We start from the raw sequence: 24251 nt of genomic DNA, 5'->3' as shown, positions 1-24251 counted from the left end.
CATAGGGGATAATTTTTATGGAAATGCTATTCTGACATTGACCAGCAGGCTGCGCCAGAGAGGCACAGTCTGCTGGAAATTACTCAAGGCTGGTCTGGGGCCTACATCAGACCCCAGACAGCCTTCACACGCATCGGCACCACGCGATCACATTTGTGGGGTGCCAATGGGAGACAGAGGGAGTCCGCTCCCTCTGTCAGCCCCTTACATGCCGCGAGCGCCATTGCCCGTGGCATGTAAAGTGTTAAACAGCCCGGACTGGCACTCTTGCCAGTCCGGGCTGTTAGAGCAGGACCGCGGCTTTCATGTGAGTACCGGCTCCCAGCTCCCTACTGCACGGGGGAACCGTGCAGCACTTAGACTGGGATGCCATAAAAAAGCGGCGGCCCAGCCTAAGGTCCCTTAGTGACTGCCGTAAAAAGGCCTATGGGTGGTCACTAAGGGGGTAGTGGCGAATGGCATAATGGAAAAAAGGGTAAAAATGGGCAATTTTTTTTTCATTGCATCTCTTGCCAAAAAAATGTAATAAAGTGTTATCAAATAAAAAAATAAACTGGAAAAAGTAAACACAAAAGGTGGCATATGTTTTGACCATCAATCTAATTTGTGTAAAACAATAAGCTCAAAACACTCATGATTTAGGTAATATCATATATTGAAACATATGTATAAATATATCAGGAAGCAGTACAGAGATCTCTCCCATCATCTATTTATCCCCAGGACTGTGACGAGGGGACACCCTCTGCATCTGGAGAAAAGAAGGTTTGTACACAAACATAGAAAAGGATTCTTTACGGTAAAAGCAGTATGACTATAGAACTCTCTGCCTGAGGAGGTGGTGATGTGATGTCACGGATGGTGTTGCAGAAAACTAGAAGACACAAATGAAGATCTAACTGACTTGATCCAAAACTAAGGAACAAGAGGGTAAGCCCTGTAACAGCCCTAGCACTCTCCCTTACTGCTCAGCCTATGCAAAAATCTCTATGGTAGATAATTGCATACCCAACGTTCCTCGACTGTATGACACCTGAACACCCTATAATAGTGAGGGGACACGACCACCGGCTCCCTACACTAAATGCGGAGGGAGTCAGGATCACCTAGGATCAAGACCACAGGAAAACAGAAATAAAGGAACAGACTTATCTTGTGGATGCAGCAGTAGCAGTTTCTAGCATCAGCACAGTCCAGGAAGTTGTATAAACCGCAAAGTGGCGCAGTATGGGGAGGAGATATATAGGGAGACAATCACTGCTAATAGATGACAGCTGGGAGAGGGAGGAAAGATGTCAAAACGAAAGCAAAACAAAAGAAGATCATGCAGGAAGTACTGAAGAACGTCTATCAGAACTTCTCAAAGATCTGGTGGTGACAGTACCCCTCCTTCTACGAGTGGACTCTGGACACTCAGAGCCCACCTTCTCAGGATGGGACCTATGGAATGCCCTGAGAAGACGAGTGGCCTTAATGTCCGCCACTGGAACCCACATCCTCTCCTCAGGACCATAACCCTTCCAATGAACGAGGTACTGAAGAGAACCGCGGACAATACCAGAGTCCACAATCCTAGAGACCTGAAATTCAAGATTACGATCAACCACAATCGGAGGAGGAGGCAAAGAGGAGGGTACAGTGGGTTGGACATAAGGTTTTAATAGGGACTTGTGAAAAACATTATGGATCTTCCAAGTGTGAGGAAGATCAAGATGGTAGGCAACGGGATTGATGATGGACAAGATTTTGTAAGGCCCAATAAACTTAGAACCCAACTTCCAGGAGGGAACCTTCAATTTGATATTCTTAGTAGACAACCATACCAGATCACCAACATTCAGGTCCGGACCAGGCACACGTCTCTTATCCGCTACACGCTTATATCTCTCACTCATGCTCTTTAGATTATCCTGAATCTTTTGCCAAATAGATGACAAAGACGAGGAGAATCTCTTCTCATCAGGTAAACCAGAAGCCCCCTCTCCAGAGAATGTCCCAAACTGTGGATGAAACCTATATGCACCAAAAAATGGTGATTTATCAGAGGACTCCTGACGACGGTTATTTAAAGCAAACTCAGCAAGGGAGAGAAAAGAACACCAATCCTTCTGATTCTCCACCACAAAACAACGCAGATATGTCTCCAGATTCTGATTGACGCGCTCTGTCTGGCCATTCGACTGCGGGTGGAAAGCAGAAGAGAATGACAACCGAACCCCCAAGCGAGAACAGAAGGCCTTCCAGAATCTGGAAACAAACTGCGTGCCCCTATCAGAGACTATGTCTGAAGGGATACCATGCAGTTTGGCAATGTGATCAATAAATGCCTGTGCCAGCGTTTTAGCATTGCGCAAGCCAGTAAAAGGAACTAAATGCACCATTTTGCTAAAACGGTCCACCACCACCAGAATCACAGTCTTCCCCGAGGAACAAGGCAGGTCCGTGATGAAATCCATGGACAGATGTGTCCAAGGACGGGAAGGAATGGGTAACGTAAGGAGAGGACCCGATGGCCGTGAATGGGGGACTTTCGCACGAGCACAGGTCTCCCAGGCTGCCACAAAACCCTTAACCGACTTACGAAGCGCCGGCCACCAGAATCTCCCAGAGCGATGAGATCCACTGTGGCTCTACCCTCCGGGTGCCCAGAAAGGACAGTATCGTGGTGCTCCTTAAAAACCTTGTGTCGCAAAGCGAGAGGCACAAACAACTTCCCAGGAGGACAAAGATCAGGAGCCTCTGCCTGGGCTGCCAGAACCTCTGCCTCCAATTCAGGATAAAGAGCAGACACAACCACCCCTTCAGCCAAAATGGAACCCAGGTCTTCAAAGTTCCCCCCTCCTGGAAAACAACGTGACAAGGCATCCGCCTTCACATTCTTAACCCCAGGGAGGAACGTGACAACAAAATTAAACATTGAAAAGAACAAAGACCATCTGGCCTGTTTCGGGTTCAGACGCTTGGCTGACTCCAAGTAGGCCAGATTCTTATGGTCGGTAAACATGGTAATAGGGTCTCTGGCTCCCTCTAGCCAATGGCGCCATTCCTCAAAAGCAAACTTGATGGCCAGCAACTCCCTATCTTCCACATCGTAATTTCTCTCTGCCGAGGAGTGTTTCTTCGAGAAAAAGGCACACGGTCGCCATTTGGCAGGAGAGGGACCCTGAGACAAGACCGCACCCACACCCACCTCAGAAGCGTCAACCTCAACTATGAAGGGTAGAGAGACATCAGGTTGTACCAAGATGAGAGCGGAAGCAAAACTCTCCTTGATCCCAGAAAAGGCCTTACGCGCCTCTACCGACCAGGAGGAAAAATCTACCCCCTTTCTAGTCATATCAGTTAAACAACAGAGGAATAATTCAAAATGAACTTCCTGTAATAATTGGCAAAACCCAAAAAGAGCATCAGCGCCTTCTGATTCTCAGGAAGCTCCCACTCAAGCACAGCGCGGACCTTTTCGGAGTCCATCCGAAAACCAGAAGCAGAGAGAAGAAACCCCAGAAATTGAATTTCTGGAACTGCAAACACACATTTTTCCAGTTTAGCATACAATTTATTCTCCCGCAGAATGAGCAAGACCTGACGTAGGTGGTCCTGATGAGTTTTGAAATCAGGAGGGAAAATCTAAATGTCATCTAGATACACTAGTACAAATTTCCCCATTAAATGATGAAAAAATGCTGTTCACAAAATGCTGGAAGACGGCTGGAGCATTCATCAAACCAAAAGGCATAACCAAATTCTCAAAATGGCCCTCAGGGGTATTGAAGGCCGTCTTCCATTCGTCTCCTTCTCTGACCCTGACCAGGTTGTATACCCCTCTTAAATCCAACTTGGAAAAAACTTTAGCCCCAACAATCTGGTTAAACAGGTCCGGGATCGGAGGAAGTGGATAAGTGTCACAAATTGTGATATTGTTCAGCTCCTTGAAATCCAGACATGGTCTTAAAGAACCATCTTTTTTCTTAACAAAGAAAAAAACAGCGGCAACAGGTGACTTCGAGGGTCGTATGTGTCCCTTTCTCAGGCTCTCAGAGATATAAGCACGCATAGTGACCCTTTAAGGTTGGGAGAGATTTTATACACGAGATTTAGGCAGCTTGGCACCTGGGATGAGATTAATAGGGCAATCGTACTCCCTGTGAGGGGGCAGCTCCTGAACACCACTCTCAGAAAACACATACGAAAATTCAGAGAGAAAAGATGGTACAGTCTTAGTAGAAACCTCTGAAACAGATGTCGAGAGGCAATTCTCTCTGCAAAAGTCACTCCAACCATTTATTTGCCTCGCTTGCCAATCAATGGTGGGGTTATGTTTAGTGAGCCAGGGTAGCCCCAATACTAGAGGAGTAGGTAACCCGCTTAGGACAAAACATGACACATCCACAACATGAGTATCACTCACAATCAAATGGATATTGTGAACTATGCCTTTTAACGATTTTTGAGAAAGTGGAGCGGAATCAATAGCAAAAACAGGTATGTCCTTTACCAAAGTGCATACCTGGAAACCATGTGTTATAATAAATTGATTATCAATTAGATTGACAGCTGCTCCGCTATCTACAAAAATCTCACAAATAATGTTCTTGCTCTCTAGCGCCACCCTGGCAGGTAGGACAAAACGGGAACTACAAGCAAACGGAAAACCTTCAAATTCCGCATCAACCTTGCCAATAGTAACAGATGGAACGTTTTTAGAGGACTTTTTTCTTTTTGTTACTTTATTACTCTAAAAAAAACCTCCCTGAATCTCCTAGAGGGACAAACATTTGCCAAATGATCTGTACCTCCACAACAGAAACAAACCCTCCTCTGAGAGCTGAATCCTCTGTTGTTAGAGGCAAGCAAACCCAGCTGCATGGGCTCCTGCTCAGAGGGGAATGAGAGAGACTGAGACCCCTGCGCAATGAATGAGACCGCCGCACTGTCCTTGGACTGAGTATGACAGGAAGGAGTGATCTCTCCTCTCTCTCTAAGACGCCTGTCAATACGAATGGCCCGAGACATGGCACACTCCAAGGAGGTAGGTCTCTCATGAAAGGCAAATGCATCTTTCAATCCCTCTGAAAGACCATGTCAAAATTGACTTCGGAGTGCAGCATCATTCCAACCAGTATCAGCTGCCCATCTTCGAAATTCTGAACAGTATATCTCTGTGGACTGTTTACCCTGGCATAAAAGACGTAGTCTAGATTCAGCCAGAGTAATACGATCCGGATCATCATATATCTGACCCAGGGCTAAAGAAAAATCATCCACTGAACGGAGGTGCTGTGCCCTCACCGGCAGCGAAAAGGCCCAAGACTGAGCGTTATCCCTGAGCAGAGAGATGATGATCCCCACCTTCTGCTCCTCATCACCAGAGGAATCGGGAAGTAGGCGAAAATGGAGTTTGCAAGCCTCTCTAAAACGAACAAAATTCTCACTACCCCCGGAGAACGTATCTGGGAGCGAGATCTTAGGCTCAGAACAAACTCCATGAACGCAAGCTGAACCGGTCACCTGAAACTGAGATACAGTTTTACGGAGATCTGCTACCTTTTAAGTCAAAAGTGAAACCGGATCCATGATTGAGACGGCTTTTGCGGTTTATAATGTCATGGAGGGTGTTGCAGAAAACTAGAAGACACAAATGAAGATCCGACTGACTTGACCCAAAACTAAGGAACAAGAGGGTAAGCCCTGTAACAGCCCTAGCACTCTCCCTTACTGCTCAGCCTATGCTAAAATCTCTATGGTAGATAATTGTATACCCTCGTTCCTCGACTGTATGACACCTGAACACCCTATAATAGTGAGGGGACACGACCACCGGCTCCCTACACTAAATACGGAGGGAGTCAAGGTCACCTAGGATCAAGACCACAGGAAAACAGAAATAAAGGAACAGACTTATCTTGTGGATGCAGCAGTAGCAGCTTCTAGCATCAGCACAGTCCAGGAAGTTGTATAAACCGCAAGGTGAGGCAGTATGGGGAGGAGATATATAGGGAGGCAATCACTGCTAATAGATGACAGCTGGGAGAGGGAGGAGAGATGTCAAAACGAAAGCAAAACAAAAGAAGATCATTCAGGAAGTACTGAAGAACATCTATCAGAACTTCTCAAAGATCTGGTGGTGGTATGTGAGTACAATAATGGAATTCAAGAGGGGCCTGGCTGTATTTCTGGAGTGTAATAATATTACATGCTATAGCTACTAGAGAGTGGTTGTTGATCCAGGAAGTTATTCTGATTGCCTGATTGGAATTGGGAAGGAATTTTTCCCCCTTTAAGTGGGGAAAGATTGGCTTCTTCCTCACAGTTTTTTTTTTTTTTTGCCTTCCTCTGGATCAACTTGCAGGATAACAGGCTGAACTGGATAGACAAATGTATTTTTCCGGCCTTTATATACTATGTTACTAAATAGTAGAAAAGAGGACGATTACATAAAAGGGCAAAAATAATATAACAGAGCACCATTTTAAAGTCAAAACTAATTCAGTGCAAGCACTACACAATATGCATACATTTGTGTATTCATATCCACATACAGTATACTCAGATACATACAAACATACATGTGAACACGTATGTAAAAATAAATAAAATCTGTAATTTTAAATTGGTGCCTAAAACATTATGTCATTTAGGCCATTAAAAAAAAGTTTATATTATTTCATTTAGGCTATTAGACTGCAAACCTGCGAGTTTATAGAGCAAGAAAGATTATCGGTTTTATTTCTGGAATCTACTGTATGAGGGGTGGAAAAAGGTTCTGCTCAATTGGGAGAACCTTAATCTGAGCAAAGTCACAGTCATGTATAGAGGAACACTGAGATGAAACACTGTGTTTGAGAAAAAAAAATCAGTGTTGGACCGATCTGTGTTCATTTTACTCCTAAATGACTGGATAGTGCGTCCAATGTCCTGTAGTTGGCATTGACACACCAATAGGTAGATCATATACTCAGACCCACAATTATGGAAAGAAAAAGTTTTCCCGGTGGTTGTAGAAGTGAAAAAAGAAAATCTGTGTCTGAATTTCTTACAGCAAAGGCAGGCTTTACTGCATCTGCATCCTTTAGTGTGGAGGTCCTAAGAAAAGTACATTTAGGCTTGGTTAGGAGGGCATCCTTTAGATAAGGGTTCCCTAGCAAGACATGCCAGTGTCGCTGAAGAAAACCCCTGATGTCTCTATTTCCATTGCTTAAATTGGGGACGAAACTCAATTTGTTTTGGTAAGTTAAAATCATTTTAATAGAGGGTTTCAGGCATTATTTCTTGAGAGAATCTTTAATGAGGCTCCTGCGGTAATGCTTTTCCCGAAATCTGTTAGTGAGAATTTTGACCTTTGGCTTGCAATGAGGTTTCAAAGGTGAAATAAGCTTTTCACACACTTGGAAAGGATATACGGGATACGATCAACTGTTTCATTTTCTGCAGTTTTGCCTGTGCATAACCTTCAGCATGACGGGAAGATGCACATTAAGGAATTCAATGTATGGCTTGGTGAATAGTGTCTGAACCAAGGGTTTGGCTTTGTGTCTCATGTTAGCTCTTGTTGGAATGGAAAAGAACTATACAAGAAAGATGGTTTGCATCTTTCTCTCAAGGGAACGAATGTCCTCGGTGAACAGTTCCAAGTATTTGCTAAGAAGCATTTAAACTAGGAAAGGGGGGCAAAAGAGTGATAGTCCAGCAGTCAAACTGCCCCCCCGGAATAATGCCAGAAGAGGCCAGTAGCACAAAGGTTAAGAAATGACAAGCTCAGAGTCTTGTCTACAAATGCTCGCAGTCTAGGGAATAAGATCAATGAACTTGAGGCTATAATGACATCTGAGAATATAGATGTAGTGGCTGTTACTGAGACGTGGTTCAAAGGGAGTAATGACTGAGATATATAAATACCAGGGTTCTCTTGATACAGGAAAGACAGAGAAGGCAAGAAGGGGGGAGGGGTGGCCCTGTATGTGAAAGATAGCATAAAATCTAACTTGATACAATTTAGAGTCAGTTTGGGTTACCTTGCAGCTTGATAATCATAAGGTAACTCTTGTAGGTGTGATATATAGACCACCTAGCCAAGTCAAAGAATTAGATGATCTACTAGTTGAGAAAATAGCTAAAATGACATTGAAGGGGGAAGTTATCATTATGGGAGTCTTCAATCTGCCGGATGTAAACTGGAAAACCAAAATAGCTAGTTCTGCCAGGAGTACAGATATTCAAAATTCCCTACTGGGATTATCTCTACAGCAAGAAGTGGAGGAGCCAATCCGGAAGGAGGCCATTTTAGATTTAGTATTCACAAATGGGAATTTGGTATCTGATATTACTGTAGGGGAAAGCTTGGGATCTAGTGATCACCAGTCAGTGTGGTTTACTATAAGTACAGTGACTGAGTCACACCACACAAAAACAAAAGTTTTAGATTTTAGAAAAACTGACTTTTCTAAAATTATATTAATGGTATACGAATCCCTATCAGACTGGAACAGTTTCATTGGAGTCCAGGAGAAATGGGACTACTTAAAAGTGGCACTATTGAAGGCAACAGAAAATTGCATTAGGCTTGTCAGTAAAAGCAAAAAAAGGAAGAGACCACTGTGGTACTCAGCAGAAGTGGCCAAAATCATTAAAAACAAAAAGATAGCATTTAGGAATTATAAAAAAAAATAAAAAAAAATGAGAATGACAGACAAATTTATAAGATTAGGCAGAGAGAGGCCAAACAAGTTATAAGAGCTTCTAAAGCACAGGCAGAAGAGAAATTAGCTCAGTCAGGGAAAAAAGGCGATAAGGCATTCTTCAGATCCATAAATGAAAAACGGAAACTAAAACAAGGAATTACCAAATTAAAAACAAAAGAAGGAAGGTATATGGAAGAAGATAAAGAACTAGCGGACTGCCTCAATGAATACTTCTGTTCAGTTTTTACAAAGGAAAATGAAGGAGAAGGACCTCAGTTAGGAAAGAAGACTAATGAATCTTTTGATGCATGTGTCTTTACAGAGGAAGAGGTTCTAAGTCAACTGTCTAAAATTAATACAAATAAGTCACAGGGGCCTGATGGGATTCACCCAAAGCTATTTAAAGAGCTCAGCGGTGAACTAGCAAAACAATTAACAGATTTATTTAACCAATCACTGGCAACAGGAGTCCTGTCCCAGAAGATTGGAAATTAGCAAATGTTGTGCCCATTCACAAGAAAGGTAGTAGGGAGGAATCGGGCAAGTATAGGCCAGTAAGCCTGACATCAATAGTGGGGAAATTAATGGAAACCATACTTAAGGAGAGGATTGTGGAACATCTAAAATCCCATGGATTGAAAGATGAAAAACAGCATGGGTTTACTTCAGGGAGATCATGTCAAACTAATCTTATTGATTTTTTTGATTGGGTGACTAAAATAATAGATGGAGGAGGTGCAGTAGACATCGCTTATCTAGACTTTAGTAAGGCTTTTGATACTGTCCCACATAGAAGGCTTATCAATAAAGTGCAGTCTTTGGGCTTGGACTCCCATATTGTTGAATGGATTAGGCAGTGGCTGAGGGACAGGCAACAGAGGGTTGTAGTCAATGGAGTATATTCAGACCAAGGTCTTGTTATCAATGGGGTACCTCAGGGATCTGTTCTGGGACCCATATTGTTTAATATCTTTATCAGCGAAATTGCAGAAGGCCTCAATGGTAAGGTGTGTCTTTTTGCTGACGACACAAAGATTTGTAACAGGGTTGATGTTCCTGGAGGGATACACCAAATGGAAAATCTGGCAACTAAAATTTAATGTTGATAAGTGCAAGATAATGCACCTGGGACGTAAAAACCCAAGAGCAGAATATAAAATCAGTGATACAGTCCTAACCTCAGTATCTGAGGAAAGGGATTTAGGGATCATTATTTCAGAAGACTTAAAGGTAGGCAGACAATGTCATAGAGCAGCAGGAAATGCTAGCAGAATGCTTGGGTGTATAGGGAGAGGAATTACCAGCAGAAAGAGGGAGGTGCTCATGCCGCTCTACAGAGCACTAGTGAGACCTCATTTGGAGTATTGTGCTCAGTACTGGAGACCATATCTCCAGAAGGATATTGATACTTTGGAGAGAGTTCAGAGAAGAGCTACTAAACTGGTACATGGATTGCAGGATAAAACTTACCAGGAAAGATTAAAGGACCTTAACATGTATAGCTTGGAAGAAAGACGAGACAGAGGGGATATGATAGAAACTTTTAAATACATAGGGAATCAACAAGGTAAAAGAGGAGAGAATATTTAAAAGAAGAAAAATTGCTACAAGAGGACATCGTTTTAAATTAGAGGGGCAAAGGTTTAAAAGTAATATCAGGAAGTATTACTTTACTGAGAGAGTAGTGGATGCATGGAATAGCCTTCCTGCAGAAGTGGTAGCTGCAAATACAGTGGAGGAGTTTAAGCATGCATGGGATAGGCATAAGGCCATCCTTCATATAAGATAGGACCAGGGGCTATCTATAGTATTTAGTATATTGGGCAGACTAGATGGGCCAAATGGTTCTTATCTGCCGACACATTCTATGTTTCTATGTTGACCTGGGGTGAAAGGTTTTACTAACAGCAGTTTTTCCAGATGTGCTTGTATGGATGGAAATGTATTTTTATTTTTTTACCTATTTACTAAAAGGAAAAGAGTCCAAAATGTTAACCAAGAATGAGACTAGAACCAAAGCTGCTTGTTCCAAAAGGCCCACAAACCAACCAACATCAAAACATTCCTCTTCTATACCCCTTACCAACATAAATCAATCACAACTCGGACATTCACTTATCAAATATTTCTCCAGTACTTCAGCTCCATGTACCAAGTCCCCATCCACTCATTCTTTTCTGTCTCCGCTTCTGATGACTGGTTCCCTGGTTCCTCTTTTGATCCACACCCCTTTTTTATGTCTTCCCCCAGTAATACCAAGGTATCCGACCTCTCTCCAAAACTCTCTGGTGGCCCCACTACTACTATAAATATGTGAATAGCGAAATCTACACCAGAACAATTCACAAGGGAGAACATACTGTATGTGTTGTGCTCTAATAGTCAGGGTTTTCTTGGCAGCATAATTACTGCTGTATAAAGTCTTACCCCTTACTTAACTATGTCTGAGTAGATACTTATTTGTGTATTAGAACGTGGTGGACCTGGATTTCTATAGTGTGCATTTTCATTGTTACCCCTAAGATGTGAATGGGCCTGGGCTGTCTTTCTACATTCCCATATTCTTATCTGTCTGGATTGGTAATCATGGATGTCCCTGAGGATTTTACTACATTTCTTAGTGACCTCATTATACTCTAGCCTCCGGAAGTAGTGTCTCGTGGGTTATGTGGATTTAGTTGTGATGTTAAAGGGAACCTGTCACCTAAAAAACGCCTCCCAAACCACCAGCATTAACTTAAGGTAGCCAGCAGTATGTTTCTAAAGATCCTTTTCTTCCTCCAGCCAGATGCATCAAAATCTTGAAAAACAAACTTTAATCCCCTGCACGCGCTATGTAACAGCAGTTTGAAGTCAAGGGGGCAGTGGCCTCCTCGCTTCAAGTCTAGATAACCACGCCCCCTTTCCCTGCCCCTTCACCTCTGATTGACAGCCGCGCACGTGAACGTCTGACGCACACTCACACTCGGCCGGCTTTGCTGAACAGCCGAAAGCTATCGTCTGTCAAAAAAAAAAGGGTAGGGAAAGGAGGCATGGTTATCTTGACTTCAAGCGAGGAGGTCACTGCCCCCTTGACTTCCAACTCTGCTGTTACATAACGCATGCAGTGGTTTAAAGATTTTGGTGCATCTGGCCGGAGGAAGAAAAGGATCTTTAGGAACATACTGTTGGCTACTTTAAGGTAATGCTGGTGGTTTGGGAGGCGTTTGGAGGTGACAGGTTCCCTTTAAATATTAATTTAATGTTCAAATTTATTCATGACAAATTAACTGATGTTTAGTGATGTGTGCAGTCATCAAAGATTGGGAACATTTATCTATTTTATTGTACCAATTATCAGTAAAGATAATATTGTTGGCAAAAACAGGTTTGACGGCTATTCATAAGTCCCTAGAAATGATGTTAAGAGATTAAGATAATTTTTAAAAATGCCAATTTTTAAAAATGGTGACCTTGGCGAGGGAGGTAAGGGTGGTTTTGAGTTTTTCTTGCGCACCCACCTCCCTGGTGAAGTAAGTAACCCTTTTCACCTGGGACACATAGCGTTCACCTTTTACACTATATTTATAACACTGATCTTATTGACTTATATTTATTTTATACTGCTAAGCTGATGTATTTGTGATTGCTTAGTAGTTGCAGGCTCTCCATTAGTTAATTCTATTCTAGTCCTCTATTGATAATTATATCAGCAACCATTAGCAAAGTTTATTTGTCAGTCGGCAGAAACAGAATGAATGATGTATTTCCACTCCATCATGTCCTGGAGAGGATGCTAAGAAATCTGATTGGCAAGGAGACAGAAGACGTGGTGCCTACATCTCAAGCCCACCTGAGCCCTGAGGAGTATGAACTGGCAGAGGAAGAGGACATAAATGCCCATAAATTTTATACACAACCATGTGACAGGAGAGGAGCAGGAAGAGCATGAGGAGCTGGAGGGCATTGACGAAGATGACGCAGATGACCCCAACAGACTGTGGGAGTATGCAGTGGAGATGGATGCAGGGAGGCCCTCCATGTCTATTGCGCAAATGGCCAGATGCATGCTGTCATGTTTTTGTAGTGACAGCCGCATTGTCACGATTCGCAGAGGAATAACTACTGGCTGTCCTCATTGTTAGACCCTCAAAACCGTTCAAAAATGGGGGCATTTTTTAGACCTTCTGAGAGGGATGCAAAAATGGACTACTATAGAGACATGCTATGTAGTCGGTTTGGTCACTGCCTACGAGCACCATGGCCTGTCCTCAGGTAGGTCTGACCAGTGGGACTCTGTGCTCCCGCTTCAGTGCCATTACTGGGGGGAGGGAGCAGCACCAGCTCCATATGCAGCAACTTCAGTCTAAAGTCTGTGATGAGCAGTTTTCTTCAGCCACCAACTAAAGAAATCACCAGCAGGTGGTGGCATACTTAGACTGCACCCTGTAAAATCTAATCCAGAATCCCCTGGACTACTGGGCATGCACATTTAAATTGTGGCCGTAACAAGTTTGCCATGGGCATGCTTTTCTGCCTGACCCGTAGTGTGGCATCAGAACGGGTGTTCAGTGCAGCAAGGGGCATAGTTACGTCTAAGAGAACTCGTCTTCTCGACCAAAATGTTGAGAGATCAACCTTCATAAAGATGAATCAGGTGTGGATAAACCAAGATTTCTAGACGCCAGTTCTTGATGCATCAGAATAGATCATTCTGCCACCAATGACGATACTGTAGTGTGCTGCCACACCAGAATATTCTGCATAATGGACCATTACTTCTTGCCACATGCTGCTTCCACAATTCTGATGCCGCCACCCGCCTGATGCACCCATGGGCTGCCTCTACTGCGATTACTACAATTAAAATGTTTACATGTACATATCAGTAGGCCATGAAGCCCCATGGCCTAGTGGTATGTACATGTTAAATTTTTAAAAGGATATACATGCCACTGGGCCTTGCTATAACACTGTTGCTGTTGGGTTCTGCTACTACTGTGATCTGCCACCATCTGTGCTGTATGCAACTGCTGCTGCCTTTGTTATGGGGTGACTATTGTCACTGTCACTGCTGCTGCTTTCCCTCCCCACTGTGTTATGGGGCCACTATTGTCCCTAGTACTGCCACTGCTGTTGTACCTGATCTACCTATTTGCCTTTGTTGACCTCACCATTTCTTCCATCAGAAAAAAATAAATAAAGGATCCTGTATTTTGAGGATCTGTAAGGCCTCTATCGCACAGTCAGTATTTGATCAGTATTTTGAATCAGTATTTGATCAGATTTTGTAAGTCAAAAGCAGGAGTGGGTTCAAAACACATTTTATCTCTGTTTTGGACCCACCCCTGTTTTGCACCCACCACTGATCAACAGCTGAGAAAAGGGAAGTGGTAATTAACCCTATCAACACTGAATCAAGAGAAATCAAGGGGTCTGTTAGATTCCTCCACACTCAGCCAGTCTCCCTGATCTCCTGACACCAGTCACCAGTATGATAATTATCACATTGGTTTTTGTTGTTAGAAGAGATTTGTTCTCTCGTAAGAGTATATATAAGATATATATGGTGACCCCTAGCATGTTCTGATTCAGGAGGAGATGAATATTCAGTGGGGCCATAATCGGGAAGAGGCAGACCAATCCCTGCTTTTTCCTCATTTGCAATCAATTGTATCACTCTTACATTTACCAGCTTTTTTGTTAATTAGTTCATAATCAATTTTTTTTTACATGATTTCCAGTGGTTTTGGTAAAGAAATGATAATCTAGGTGATCGTGGTATTTATACAAGGTGTGTAATAAGTTATTGATTTTAACTGTAAAGTCATTACAAATCATTTTCCTTTTTCTAGAATGTGCTGCCTTACTCCTGCCGACCATATCTCAAGATAATATTCCCATTTGTTAGAAAAATGGTGATTTAAATACCAAATGCAGACTCCTGGGGGAAATATTTTTAGACAGATACAAATCAAGAAAACGACATTCAGTGCTCTGTTGTGCTTCAAGTTTCAAAAGATTTTCCAATAACAGAAAAGTATTGGTCATACTTTAAGCCTGTTCTTTAGAATAAAATGTACTTGCGTTCATGGATGGTGTAGTAGAAGAGGTTGTTCCAGTCATCTGTTGATTTCAAGGTATCTAGGGCCTTAAAAACTGATCATACTACAGTTTAGATGCAAGCTATATTCCAGATGCGAGGATATAGAATGGTCATGGGTACAATTTGCAAATGTTCCAGAGGCACAGAGTGTTTCATAAGCAGAGCTCTTTCCTCACATAGGTCATCAGAGATGATGAGATTTGCTGCAGTGTAGGGAAGTGCATCTGCCAGTATAAGGAGGTCACATCCCAGAAAGTAGAAGGATACCCAGCCTAATAAACCAGAAGTCCACTCGGCAAATAAAATCACTTTAATAACACGACATTGCAAGCACAATAATGCCAATCCACCAGTAGGGGGTGGAAGGGCACTGTAGGTATTGTGCTCACGTTTTTGGTATTGTGCATATCCCAGGTACAACTCATTAGGGCAGGTAGATTAGAAGATCCAGCTGCTACAACGTACCCTGGGCTGACAGGAGAAATTGTACTGGGCGGAACCAGGGAAAACAGATAATGGTTGTGCACTGATAGCAGAAGGTACTTCAAGCTGGTCCAGAAGGTGTTTAATAAAGTTTGCCTCTATTAGCTTTGCATTTCAGCACTGAAGTAGCACCTTCCTCAGGCCATCCAATTCCACCTGTCTATGTTTCCCCACAAACCTGTTGCAACACTTCAACACTTTATAAGTGTACAAATAAGGGTATTTTCCAGCATCACGCGTAGCATATAGTTTGCAATCTGTGTCCAATTATGCTTTTTTTTACTGAAAATTCTGTTACAAATTTTTTATTTTTTACACACTAGTGTACCTTACCTGTTATATTGGTCTGCATCACAGATGCTGCATGTAGTAAAGGCTTTTTTTGTCTGCATCCTAAAACAAAATGAATTGCCACAGACATACTTTTTCATCAGGTCGAAGAATTAGGCCATAACCACACACTGGAAGTTTCCTTTATATAGCCCAGTTATTTATTCGACTGCTTGGTTTAAGGTCAATGTGCACAAGTTCATAACATTCTTACTTTGTATAAATAATCGCAGTAATTCTGTGTATATCTGCTTCACAATTTCTTCCAAGTGGAGCCATGAATATTGCACACTCATTCAAGAATATAAATAATTCAAAATGGTGTATACAAAGCAATTCAATACTTCCGGGTCAACTGTTTAACCCCTTCACGCATTTGGACGTAACTGTATGATGAAAAAAAGACATATGGGGAATGTAAAATAATAACAATTTTATGAAGTATCAATATCCGTCTTAAAAGCAGAGAAATTCTCATTTTGAAAATAGCGAATTTTTCCTAATGGGGCTCCGGCATTTAGTCCAAACTTTAGTCGCTTAAAGGGGTATTTAAGGAGCGATGTGGTAAATATATAGGATTTCTAGTTAATTTATGTGAAATGAAATGAATTGCTTGGTTTGCTGGTCCACGGTAACAGAACTGCAGCCAAGTCCCCTTTTTTGTAACTGATACCTGTGGCCCTGAACCTATGCCCAGTTCAGCTGGTGGTAAGAATCCAGAGTTGTGCCATTCTAGGTTGTGCGTCTCTATCAGCTGTGGCAGGGCATGTGGGGAAATAAGAAATGGAAAGGCCAACTACGTGTTCATATCCCAGGTCAGAGAGCACAGAGCTTTCCCCGTGGAGCTATAAGCCAGTGCACGCATGTCTTGGGGGCCAGTGAATTTGAGCCGTCCTGAAGACGAGGCAGGGAAACAATCATTTTAAATGGTGACCAAACTTCGGAGGCTGAAGGTAATTGGGCAGTATATTCCCAATTTCATATTAAAGGAATATTAGGATAATCATTGAATTTTTTTAAAATGTAAATGTATCGGTCTAAATAAAAAAATATATATTACAGAAGTCCCCAATGCAATGATCAGTTACAAAAAAAGTGGACTTGGGTGCAGTTCTGTTACTACACTATTAGTTTCTTTTCAGAAAAATGAATTGAGCATTTTTTATTTATTTATTTACTGCATCGCTCATTATTTCCTTCGAGCTTTGGTTGAACCAAGCACCTAGCACAAAGTCTGGCAGTGGTTGTGTAGTTTTTCAGATAGCTTACTCGTCTCCAATCAGTTTCACTACAACAAGTAAGAAATAGCTAAAATTTTACTAATATCTATTGTAAACGATGGATATATATATATATATATATATATATATATATATATAATCAATATAATCATCTGTCACTGTAATCCTACCTGTGATCATAATGAGATAACTGCTGAGAAGTGATTGCAACACTTCAGGAAGTGGCGCCTATAGGCTACTTTTACACTTGTGTCTTGGCTTTCTGTTTGTTAGATCCGTTCAGGGCTCTCACAAGCGGTCCAAAACGGATCAGTTTTACCTTAATGCATTCTGAATGTAGTTTTGGGTCATTGGAGTGGAGATAGCACTTTGAGTTAGGTTGGTGGTTGCTTTGTTTGTTTTCACATATATTTGCAATTTCACAGTTAATTATTTTGTTTTCTGTGCGGTGTGTTTCTGATGCATATTAGACCTGTAAATATATATTTTTCATCAGGGCAAGAGTAATGACACTGTATCAGCTGTAGCCTATAATTGACTTCGAAGGATCATGTGATAAATCACATAACCCATTGGGTTCGAACCCTGAGCTACACTGTGACTTTTTGTAGAACTACTGAAAGATTTAAAATATTGTGCATTCTGCAGTCCACAAGATTACACACAACCTTATGCAATTTTTGGGACTCCAGCTGTGGTTATAGTTAAAATCAGTAGCGCTACAAAAAAGCCACAATGTAGTCCTAAGGATTATACTATTTTATTGTGTATACTTCTTATTGAAAAAAAAAATTATTATGAATCTCATAAATCAAATCTACCTTGGTATTTTAGTATCTTTATCTAACTATAAATATTCTGTTCATTCTTGTGACTTTTTTTTAACCAGTTTCTAAGAGTGGATCAAGACAAGGACAAAGAATGCAATTTGGATTGTGCAGGCTCTCCTTCGAAACTTCTGTGTGCCTCCGATGGCAGAACGTTCCTTTCCAGGTGTGAATTTCAACGAGCTAAATGTAAAGATTCTCAGTTGGAGATTGCATACAGAGGAAATTGTAAAGGTAAACAATATTTTTTTGTATATTTTATTAATACAGTTAAAATTACAGGCTTGTATATTTGACTTAGAAAATATGGTATTTATAATTAATTTTCACTAGAAATGAGCAAATCAATTCTAAACAAATCAAATTAGAAGGAGAATCACATGACCCTGGGTGTGGTCCTGGACAACAGGCTTGTCAATAATGACTTGTAGTCAGCCTTAGGCCTCATGCACACAACAGGTTTTTTTTCACGGTCTGCAAAACGGGGTTTCGTTGGTCCGTGATCCGTGATCGTTTTTTCGTCCGTGGGTCTTCCTTGATTTTTGGAGGATCCACAGACATGAAAAAAATGTCGTTTTGGTGTCCGCCTGGCCGTGCGGAGCCAAACGGATCCGTCCTGAATTACAATGCAAGTCAATGGGGACGGATCCATTTGACGTTGACACAATATGGTGCAATTGCAAACGGATCCTTCCCCATTGACTTTCAATGCAAAGTCAGGAGTCCCTTTTATACCATCGGATCGGAGTCCAATCCAATCCGATGGTATATTTTAACTTGAAGCATCCCCATCATCATGGGAACGCCTCTATGTTAGAATATACCATCAGATTTGAGTTACATCATGAAAACTCATATCCGACAGTATATTCTAACACAGAGGCGTTCCCATGGTGATGGGGACGCTTCTAGTTAGAATATACTACAAACTGTGTACATGACTGCCCCCTGCTGCCTGGCAGCACCCAATCTCTTACAGGGGGCCGTGATCAGCACAATTAACCCCTCAGGTGCCGCACCTGAGGGGTTAATTGTACGGATCATAGCCCCTTGTAAGAGATCGGGTGCTGCCAGGCAGCAGGGGGCAGTCATGTACAAAGTTCGTAGTATATTCTAACTAGAAGCGTCCCCATCACTATGGGAACGCCCCTGTGTTAGAATATACTGTCGGATCTGAGTTTTCACGAAGCTAAAAAAGCTTTTGTGTTAGAATATACTGTCGGATCTGAGTTTTCACGAAGCTAAAAAAGCTTTTAGGCAGACAGATCTTCAGATCCGTCTGTATGAAAGTAACCTACGGCCACGGATCACGGACACGGATGCCAATCTTGTGTGCATCCATGTTTTTTTCACGGACCCATCGACTTGAATGGGCCTGTGAACCGTTGTCCGTCCAAAAAATAGGACAGGTCCTATTTTTGGGACGGACAGCATACACGGATCACGGAGGCGGTGCATTTCCTGAGTTTTCAACGGACCCATTGAAAGTCAATGGATCTGCAGAAAATCACGGAAAACAGAACAACGGCCACGAGTGCACACAACGGTCATGTGCATGAGGCCTTAGGCTACTATCACATCTGTGCTTTCCCTTTTCACTATTGAGATCCGTCATAGGATCTCAATAGCCAGGGAAAACGCTTCCGTTTTGTCCCCCTTCATTGTCAATGGGGACAAAACTGAACTGAATGAAACAGAGTTCACCAGAAAGCATTCTGTTCCATTTGGTTGCGTCCCCATCGCAGACAGAAAAAAATCATGACTCACAATGCAAGTCAAAGGTGACCGATCTGTTTTCTGTGTCACAATAGAAAAAGGATCCGTCCCCCAATGACTTTCAATGGTGTTCATGATGGATCCGTCATGCTATGTTAAAGATAATACAACCGGATCTGTTCATTGCGGATGCAGACGGTTGTATTATCGCGATGGAAGCGTTTTTGCTGATGCATGACGGATCCATCAAAAACAAGTTGTGAAAGTAGCCTTAGCCATTCAGGAGGGCATATATTAACATGTGTCATTTAAAGATTCCAAGTAGAGAAGCCATGTGTACTCTGAGCTTTTACATTGACAGGACATCTGTCAGAGAGACAGCTACTAAATACTCATCCTTTGATACACAATACAGTTAATTTAGGGTTAAACAGGAACGGTAATGGGTTTTAGCAAGGGAAAGGATAGGGTTAGTATGTCTTTTAATGTGTCTTTTACTGGGCTACAGCACATCAATATTTAAAGCTACAGTACTCAATTACTACTACATCCTCTTGATGGACATGGCCATCCTTGGTCCTGGTCTCTGGCAATGCCTATATGGAGTAGCACAACCCACTTCCTGCTGTGCCCATAAGGTGCACACATGTTTTTCCCCTGGATCATAAAGCCCCAGGGCACATGCTGCCTAATCTTCTCTAGTCAATGGCTGCCTGAGCAATAGGTCCTAGTTCTTTAGTTTACTGCAAAGATGCGCTGTTTCTCATTTTCCTGTGTACTGACTTCTTCCTGATCTCTGGATCTGACTCTTCACTGCTTGACCTGACCTGTGCCTTTTCTGTGTTCTGACCCTGCCCTGCAAGCCCTGTCCCTTTTTGTATGTTTTATTAGATTGCACAAATTCTGCCTTCTCCAACCTCAGCATATTCCTGACTATGATTTTGCCTGATGCTTTGGTGCTCTGCATAGGTGTCTCTTGACCTCCATTGGTCAGCAGTCTACTGAACAGAGACCACCTCAAGAACTGCAATATTGTAGTTGCACTGGACTGTTTTCAATTGCACATTTTCTTACTTAAAAAAAACTTTCTAAAATTAATAAGTGTACCAAGCATGACTGGATGTTCTGTATTTTTCAGCATCACAGTCACGACTAAAATTTTTGAAACTGCTGCTTCAGTGTTTTTAGATCTTTTTGCCATATGTTTCTATGGTATACTGAAGTACATTTCTAAGCAAGTTTTATTTTTCACTTTTATTTACAAATTTCATCAACCTTATGCAAAGACTCTATATTTACAGTGATGGTCCTTCTTTTTCAAGACTTCTGCAATTGACCCTGGCATACTGGATATCAGCTTCTGGGCCAAATCCTGACTGATGTCAATCCATTCTTGCCTAAACAGTGCTTGAAATTTAGCACAATTCATGATAGTGCCCACGTTCTCTTCTCTGGATAATAATTTTTCCAGATGTCCCAAACAGTCTAAAGGGGTCTTAATCAGAGAAAATAACTACCCCTCCTCTGGAGTCCATTCTACCCATTACTTCCTGTAGAATGTCAGTCTGTCCTTGGTGTTTTTCTATGAGAGAAGTGGTTTGTTTGCTGCACTTTATAACAGCAGGCCATCCTTTAAAAGCCATCATCAGATGCACTCACACCTGCATGCGCAAGGTCTGCACTGGTGGTAATCCAATCCCGTAGCCAAATCCTTTTTAGCACCCTAGTCTTTCTGTTGATTTGTTGTTTTCATTTCTTCTGCTCCTCCCCCTGCCACTTTCTTGACTTTTTGGACACCCTGAAGCACAGCAAGTGAACATCTCTCCTTGAAGTTCTTGATGATCTGATAAAAGGTTTACTTATGTACAATCTTACAAGCAGCAATATCCTTATATGTGAAGCCCTTTTCATTCAAAGCAATAGTGACTGCATGTGTTTCCTTGGAGTTAACCATGGTTAACAGAAGAAGACAACAATTTCATGGAACATCCCCATTTTAACTAACCAGTCTGCTCGTCTAATTAAGTCAACTGCCTTGTCATCATTAACACGTTCTTCCTGAGCTACTGAGACGATCAATGAAATGAGGTTAGGGGCAGGGCTGAAATGCAGTGGAAATTTGTTTTTTTAATTAAATTACATTTAATGGAAAGGAATAACTTTGCAGTTCATCGTATTACTCTTCATAGCAATCTCAAGTTAATGCTAATGGCCGCCATAAAACCTAGAGTAGTCTCTGTATGATTGTCATCAGCTTACCCTTGGGCATCAGAGACACCTGTGCAGAGTACCGAGAAATCAGGCAAAACCTTAGGCAGTGAAGTATCAATACAGAGGTCAGGCAGAGAATGGTCATAATCCAGGAAACATGCAGAAAGTCAGTACACAACACAAATAGCACACCTTTGCCGTATACTAATGTGCTAGAAAACCTATTTCTCAGGCACCCTTCCATAGAAGAAGGTGCCTTAAAGGATAACTGTCACATTTAGACCCTAATTTTAATTTTCATATATGTAGTTACTAATAAAATGATATTCCAGAATCAGTTACTATTAGACTGACTTACCCCATATTTAATAAGAATCAGCCCTTAGCAACCAGTCTGCATAAAACTGCAATTTCACTATTCAGTTAAGATGGCCGCCACTGCCCTCACCCTGAGGCTAATCCCGCCTGCCCTTACTAGCCAGTAACAATAGCCCCCCAAAAGTGTCAGTAACCAGAGACCTCCCCCCTAAAGGGTTAATCCCCTGCAGCACAAAGGGGTCCTCTTACCACATGTAGCTTTCATTTATACACTGAGCAGATGGCAGATCTCCCTTCCCTGTTGTGCGCTGCACCAACTCTGCATTCTCAAAGTCTGCTGAGTGAGGGAGCGTCTGCCAAGCGCAGGGACAGGGAGAAGTGCACACAGCCCAGGCACTGTTATCAGCTGCTGGGGAGGACCCGGCATTAATAATTTACTTACAGTCCCTGGCTGTCAGTAATGTGACCCTGCACGCTGCGTGCTCCATCTATCAACACATAGACGGACCATGCCTAGCAACCTTATTTTAAGCACAGGTAAAAGTAGGCAGTACAGGGAACAAAAATGTGGAATTAAGGGGTAATTGAATACACAGTGAAAAGTTGAAATAGGGCCACCAAGGTGATATTAATCACCACAATCCAATACTCAAAAAAAAAAATATATATACGACGGTTATTACTTTAAGTACCCAAAAGTGACCAGTTATTGACTAGTGTGAATTAGGGTTTGCATTTGCTGGCCCTTTAAGAGCTGGGAGGTGCTTTTGAATGCGCTACAGGCAAAGGGCATAGGCCTTTCCAGCAAGGAGCAGGCTGTGGCCTGTGGAGAAAACTTAAATTTAATTAAGCAGCACACATACATCATTATTGAATCAATCCCAACATTTTGTCACAACTCAGGCTGATTGCAATAAATACACAACCCCTTGCTGTCAGTGGCCCATCTTGTCTCTGTTGCTGTCAATTTCCAACCATCGCATTCCCCCAATTTTTGAGTTTAAACTTCACCTTTTTTTTAAACTTTAGAATATGAAAAAGCATAAGGCATGTGCCAGCACATTGTGTTTTTTAAACACGCTGTATGTTAACACTGTGAAATGTGTGTTTACCCATAGCTATACTTGTCAATGTTGGATATCATTTACTATTGCTGTCATTGCGTTCCAGAGCTTGGGGAGGGGGAAGGGAAAGAAGAAGAAAAAAAGTTTTACTTAAATTATTAGTCCTGGGAAGCTACAGGGGGTTGTATACCAACTTTTAGGGTAATTGGAGCAACTTAGTTTCGTCCCGAACTGATTTGGGTCCAAACCAAACTTATTTTTAAATTCCAAGAACTGGACCCAAAACTAATCTAGAACTGGTTCGCTCATCTCTAGTCTGTAATACTTGCCAAAGCCCAAGAACCACTGGAAAGCTCACAGGCTTGTAGGATGGGAATAGTCTAAAACTGCAGTTAGTTTCAATACCACAACCAGAAGATTTTATAACCCCAGAAAAAAAGTCCGCTTTTAGCTGAGTAGAGCAGGCACAGGCAGGAGTCCACTCCACTCAGCTAAGGGCTCTTTCACACTTGCGTTCTTTTCTTCCGGCATAGAGTTCCGTCGTCGGGGCTCTATGCCGGAAGAATCCTGATCAGGATTATCCCCATGCATTCTGAATGGAGAGAAATCAGTTCAGGATGCATCAGGATGTCTTCAGTTCAGGACCGGAACGTTTTTTGGCCGGAGATAATACTGCAGCATGCTGCGCTTTTTGCTCCAGCCTTCAGTTCACTTGCGTTTTTACGGAACCAGCGTTTAATTCCGGCAAATGGAGTACACAACGGATTCGGACAACGCAAGTGTGAAAGAGGCCTAATCCTGGCATAGCACATTGTTACATGGTACCCATGTGCTATGCCAGCCTTTAGCCAAGCTCAGGGGGCACAGACAGGAGCAGCAATGTGTGCTCCTTCCTGTACAGCAGTCGCCGCAGCCCCATTGGTACAGTGCAAGAAATCTAAACTCTGTACACAGAGAAATTAGCGTTGTGCAAATATAGTGAATTTAAAGTGCGGTACAAATCAGGACTTTGGTGTCTATTTATTAAAAAGATAAAATCCATTAATAAAGTATACTAGATAAATGATTTTTAGGGCATTGGGGACTTTTTTTTTTTTTTTTAAGTTGCATAAAAGTTGTAGCACGATGCATATATACAGTATGAATCTTGCTACAGCTCTTAAAGAGTAACTCAACTTTTATGAAACTTAAAAAAAAAAAAATTCCCCAATGCCCTAAAAATCATTTATCTAATATACTTTATTAATGGATTTTATCTTTTTAATAAATAGACACCAAAGTCCTGATTTGTATATATC

General features: G+C 42.0%; 1 protein-coding gene across 1 annotated transcript in view; it reads left to right on the top strand.

Annotated features, from left to right (window-relative positions):
• Positions 1-24251, top strand: part of LOC122934466 (SPARC-related modular calcium-binding protein 2-like) — a 318924-nt gene that overhangs the window by 52896 nt on the left and 241777 nt on the right. The window contains exon 2 of the mRNA XM_044289947.1: positions 17707-17878. Within this exon, the coding sequence (XP_044145882.1) occupies positions 17707-17878 (172 nt within the window). The remainder of the gene's footprint in view (positions 1-17706; positions 17879-24251) is intronic.

The sequence above is a fragment of the Bufo gargarizans genome, chromosome 4 (genome assembly GCF_014858855.1).
Source record: "Bufo gargarizans isolate SCDJY-AF-19 chromosome 4, ASM1485885v1, whole genome shotgun sequence".
Classification (NCBI taxonomy): Eukaryota; Metazoa; Chordata; class Amphibia; order Anura; family Bufonidae; genus Bufo; species Bufo gargarizans.
Note: the sequence above shows the minus strand (reverse complement) of the source record. Positions and strands in the feature narration are given on the sequence as shown.